This window comes from Sinocyclocheilus rhinocerous, unplaced genomic scaffold, assembly GCF_001515625.1.
Source record: "Sinocyclocheilus rhinocerous isolate Xijiao unplaced genomic scaffold, SAMN03320098_v1.1 scaffold317, whole genome shotgun sequence".
NCBI lineage: Eukaryota > Metazoa > Chordata > Actinopteri > Cypriniformes > Cyprinidae > Sinocyclocheilus > Sinocyclocheilus rhinocerous.
Window position 1 is genome coordinate 418427 of NW_015633534.1, and position 5614 is coordinate 424040.

General features: G+C 34.0%; 1 protein-coding gene across 2 annotated transcripts in view; it reads left to right on the plus strand.

Moving 5' to 3' along the window:
* The window catches only part of LOC107744243 (hsp90 co-chaperone Cdc37-like 1), a 21555-nt gene that overhangs the window by 2507 nt on the left and 13434 nt on the right, over positions 1-5614 (plus strand). Inside the window, exon 1 of one of the 2 annotated variants that reach the window (XM_016557772.1) lies at positions 1372-1580. The exons of the other annotated variant lie outside the window; for it this stretch is intronic. Coding sequence (XP_016413258.1) covers positions 1503-1580 — 78 coding nt within the window. The 5' untranslated portion in view covers positions 1372-1502. Of the gene's footprint in view, positions 1-1371; positions 1581-5614 lie in introns of those variants that run through there. 2 annotated transcript variants of the gene reach the window in all.

A 5614-nucleotide genomic window follows, 5' to 3' on the forward strand; every position in this document is an offset into this window, starting at 1 on the left:
ATTTAGTCATTTAGCAGACGCTTTTATCCAAAGCGACTTACAAATGAGGACAATAAAAGCAGTCAAAACTAACAAAAGAGCAACAATATATAAGTGCAAATGACAAGTCTCGTTTAGCCTAACACAGTACACGTAGCAAGGTGTATATATGTATATGTATATATATATATATATATATATACACCTTGCTACGTGTACTGCGTTAGGCTAACCGAGACTTGTCATTTGCACTTATATATTGTTGCTCTTTTGTTAGTTTTGACTGCTTTTATTGTCCTCATTTGTAAGTCGCTTTGGATAAAAGCGTCTGCTAAATGACTAAATAAATAAATAAATATATACATAATAAATATACACAGTACACACACATATATAATGTAAACAAAAACTTTTATTTTGGATGCGATTAATCGTTTGACAGCACTAAATAATAATAATAATAATAAGAGTGTTCTTCTTTTTATTCTTCTTCTTATTATTAATGTACAGATAGTGTGGTTTGTTATAAAAACCTTTTTTTAAATATGTTTTTGATGTGTAAAATCTATGTTATAATTTAAATTGCACATGTATTATTTATCATATATTATATGACCCCTTAGTATAAATTAAGCTACACTCAAACTTTTTTTCTGTTCAGCACTGTTAACATTTCCCCACTATTTTTACATAATGTCTCTTCAAAAGAGACCTGTTTTTCAAATTTACATTATGAAGATTTGATGAAGACAGTGTACAGTCTGGGGTTTATGGATCTAAATGAACAGATTTGTTTTTTCATCAGCCTCTTGTTGAAGGGTGATACTTCATCTAGGAATAGAATTCATGTAAAGTTCTGTAGGTCAAAAAAAAAAGATAAGAAACAGTTTTTTTTCTTAAACTAATTATTTAAAAATAAAGAATCAGTTTTATATATTTTTGTTATATTTTCGCAACCAATTACGAAAACATACAAATGTATTTATTTATTTATTGTTTTTGTTCCAAATGTTTATTGCTCCAAATTTGCTCCAAAATGGCCACTGAATCAATCCGTGAACAAATCTAATTTAATATAAAAATATGACATTTGTAAATAAATAAATAAATAATGTTCAATTTTAAATAGTGTCTGTCGTGTGATTGGCGTCTAACATCACGTGACGAGTGCGTGCGTCAGAGCACGGAAGTTGTCATAAGGAGCTAAAAAAGAGCTGCAGAGAGGACTGCTGGTGTTAGGGAAGCAAAGAAATAGCAGCATACCTGTATTAGCATATAAAGAAAGACTTGTGATATCAGACAGTGGAAAAGCGGAGGCGCTAGCAGAAACATTTGTTAAAGTGCTGGTTTGCCAACCGCCATTAAATTTAAAAGAAGAAGAAGAAGAAGACTGCTGGTGTTATAACCTGAGAACAACTCTCTCTGCTCGCGTACATACGAGAGAATTGCGAGTGTCTTTCGGATCGTGAGCGATATAAACAGCAGGAGACGTCCGCGGTTTCAGGGCAGAGCTGAGCGGCGAGATGGAGTGGTTTGGAGGCGGCGTGTTTCAAGCTGAACCGGACCGAAAGGAAAACATGCCCCGCGCACACCCACACGAGGTGCTCACAAAGTTCACTAGTGCTTCATTCACATCTCAATGCCTTGTGCTTGTGCTTTAAATCAATATGAGGTTGTGTTTAAACTTGAAGCCACGCGGAAATGTGCTGTAAAGGCGTCGTTAGCTGGAGAACTAGATACTTCACCGCAGGATGAGTAAGAGAAAGCCTGTATCTTAAAAGTGAGCTGCCTACCTAGACAACATCTTTGGGCATCACAATCAAACGGCTCTACGGTGCTGACAGTCGGCTCATAGTCTACAATATGTGTGACCGTCATCGAGGGGTATTATGTGGATCTCTGATCTGAGATCATGCCCCTGTGTTTTCACGTTGACAAGCTTGTTCTGACAGCTGAGGAAACTGAGTGCTTTATTATTAGATCCATGGAAAGTCCACTGCTAGTTTGATGCATCACAGTTATGTTTTATCTGTGTAGTAACTGCATTAGAGTAAGTCAGCAACTGCATACTCTTGAGATCAAAAAATCTCAAACAGCTTGGACCTGTTATTTTTTTTTGACACCCTAAATCAAGCTATTTTTTTCATACATTAGAATATGTCCGGTTTAATTAGATTTTTTTCTGAGCAAAAACTGTCAACAATATATACGTTGTTGTAATTTTTTTACTACTGAAATGTAGGCTAATCTTGTCAGTCGTATTTAGAACAAGAATCATTAAAGATGTCGTTAAAAGACTCAATTTAAGGATCACAGGGAACACCCCAAAAACTAATTAATTGTCTCTTAAATCTTTACCAATCTATGCGCCACTACTCGAGTTTTACCTATTTGTCAGCAATTCGTTTTTAATATAATTTAGTATGATCGCTTTTTCTTTTATGTGTTTTAATAAGTACAGGTCAGAAGAAGGATGTTTTTTACATAAATACATCTATTAGACTGAATGGTACACAAAATATGGAACATTATTTCACCCATATTTTGACATTTTATTTTCACAGTTATTTGAAACATTAAAGTGGACACTTTATTTACATTTAATATACTTTCTAAATATATATATATATATATATAAAATCACTTTTTTAGATGTATTGTGCTACAATGTATGTTTATTTTATTTATTTAGTCGTTTATCAGATGCTTTTATCCAAAACGACTTACGAATGAGGACAACAGAAGCAATCAATTGTAGTATTAAAACAACTAAAAACAGATCCAAAACTAAAAGCTAAAACTTTATAAATACTACCTATACACATTTTAAAAATAAAGAGATTAAATTAAAAAAATGACAAATGCATACAACAAAATTTCAAAACTTAACATTTAAATGAAAAACAAAAAATAAAACTAAAAACAATTCAAAATATTTAATAAAAGACCTATACAGACATAATAAATTCAGACATAATTTAACTAAAATTAAAATAAGTAACAAATACAAATAATACAAATCAAATGACAGTAGTTTATCAGTAATCCTAAAAAATAACACTGCCAAACACGCATGTTAAAAAACAACAACTTATTTACACATAGTAAGAAATGGTTATAAAAACTGAAACAGAAGCGAAACAAGTAATAGGAAAGAGGAGAAATAAAAAGCGATACAATCATTTGCCGGTGTCCCTGCCCGGTGGAGTCGCACGGTGGAGTCGATGGTCTTTACACTCTTCGGTCTGCACACGAGGAGGCCGTCACACGACCGCTACCGCGGTAAACTAAGCTTTTTTTTTTTTTTATACCCTTCTAACAAAATACTACATTAATTCAGCTGGACACACTTTCCTTATTTTCTCCACAACAAATGGCCAAGCAAGCGCAGACACTGACAAGATACGCCATACAGAACGAGACCAAACGCGATATCAGCACGTCTCCACCTGTACAAATATATATAATATAAATATACAAATATACACACACACACAGTACTCAACATAAATTAGGTAACTCAATATAAATGGTAAAAATGGAATGTATTAAACATGCATTATATATTTAATAAAAACATAAATAGGCCTATGTCATGTATATTTGTAAAATAAGTAAATTGTCCAATTTTTAAATGAAGGGTTGTAGAGATTAGTACACCCCTGATTAAATTCAACTAACATGTAATAATCTAATACTCGGTGTGTCCTCTTTAACTTTAATTATACCGCTGTGACCCTTCTTGGCAGAAAGTGTAAAAGTTCATGACAAATTGTCACATCTATCCTGTTTCACTTCTGAAGGACAATCTCCTTAAATGCCCTGATCTTTCATGGAGAGTGTTGCTCAGCTCATCTCTACAGAATCCTGTTCAGATGCTCAAGAGAATTGCGGTTGGGTGAAATCCACTGAAGGAAAAAAAAAAAGAAAGAAAAAAAACGCCCAACAATGCAGGGAATGAGGAGAGGTTAGCATAGCATCTTCTGTTTCCAGTTTTTGTATTGCATCACACAGTGGTCTGTAAATCCATGACAGCATTGATATAAAGCACAACTTGCTCACACCTCAAGCACTCACACATCCCTATAGAAGAGCTTTACTACCACTGAACTTCACTGTGGCAACCAGGCACTTCTCACCACACTCCTCCTCAAGCAACACCAGAACATTTTGTATGCTGTTAGATCCAGAAGGATTACTATGGTCTCATGAGACCAGATTATGGATTCCCAGAGGTCTATATTTTGTAAATATACACCTTGAAAAAGGTTAAATGAGGTAAACAAGTTCTTTGGCTACAATAGGTAGCTCTGGAGTAGACAAGGACCATGCATTTCACTTCAGCACGTTGCATCTTACTGTATGAGATGAACTCACTTTTTCATAGCACTTGCTCCTGCTTTTTTCCTAGCAAAGAAAATCGCTGAAAGCTTAAAGTGAAGGCATGATTATTTCAGGGGCCTTGTCACAAGTCCATTGTTTTTTTTATTTCTGTGTTGCTTTTCTATATTTTCACACTTAAAAAAGGTCCCAAGTGCTTTCATTGTTGTCCGCATAAGTCTTGAGTATAATTCAGTTATATAACACTCTTAATTGTCAAGAAATTAAAAGTTTCTAGTTCAACATACTTGCCTGTTCATCAAAAATTGCCTTTCACTTGCACCGGAAAAAATGTATTTAGTTTTGTTTAGTAACTTTCAGGAAGGTGTACTCATTTTTTTGCAACACAACATTTTATCACTTTGATAAGAATTCTATTTTACTGAATAATGTTGACACCCTTCTTTGCTTTCTGATCAAGCCAGCTTACTAACATCACTATTTCTGTCAAGATTCTTATTGAAGACATACTAGTGATACATAAAATGCATTATTTATTGTTATATTCCATTTAAATATAAATCTGATCCTGCAGTCTCTATAAAAATATAGAAGTCTCATATGCTCACTAAAGCTGCATTTATTTGATCTCAGTATTACTGTTTTTAATGTAATTTTGAAATATAACAATTTACAATAACTGTTCTCTGTTTGAACATTTTAAAATGTAATTTTCATTTGTTTTAAAGGGGTCCTATTATGCTCTTTTTCAAAGTTGATTTTGTTTTGGGGGTGTACTAGAACAGGCTCTCATACTAGGTTGTTCGAAAAACACATTATTTTTCACATATTTTACATTATTACAACACCTCTCTCCCCAGTCTGGCATGAACGGCTCGAATAGTTCCTGTATCAAATGATGGCCCGCCTTCTGAAATACAAAATGTGCTGTGATTGGTCAGCTGGGCCAGTGTGTGTTGTGATTGGCACCACTCGGCGCCTACTCGGGAAATGTCATGCCCCTTACCATAGCCGCCTGCGAGCATTAGTGAAAATATTGCGTCAAAATCAAATCAATTTGAGCGCGATTTAAACCCGGATGATTGTAACCACTCTAAGTTCGTCTGCCTTGTGAAAACTGCCGTAGAGTAACATAATTTACATTTTAATAAAATAAACATTTGTAATATTTATCAGCAAAACTTGCTATATTAATATATTGCTAGAATGTTCCTCTCTTTAAAAAGTCAACCTGTTCTGTCAGTTAGTGGAGAACAGCAGCTAGAGGCTAATTTGGCTAATTTAGTAACATTAA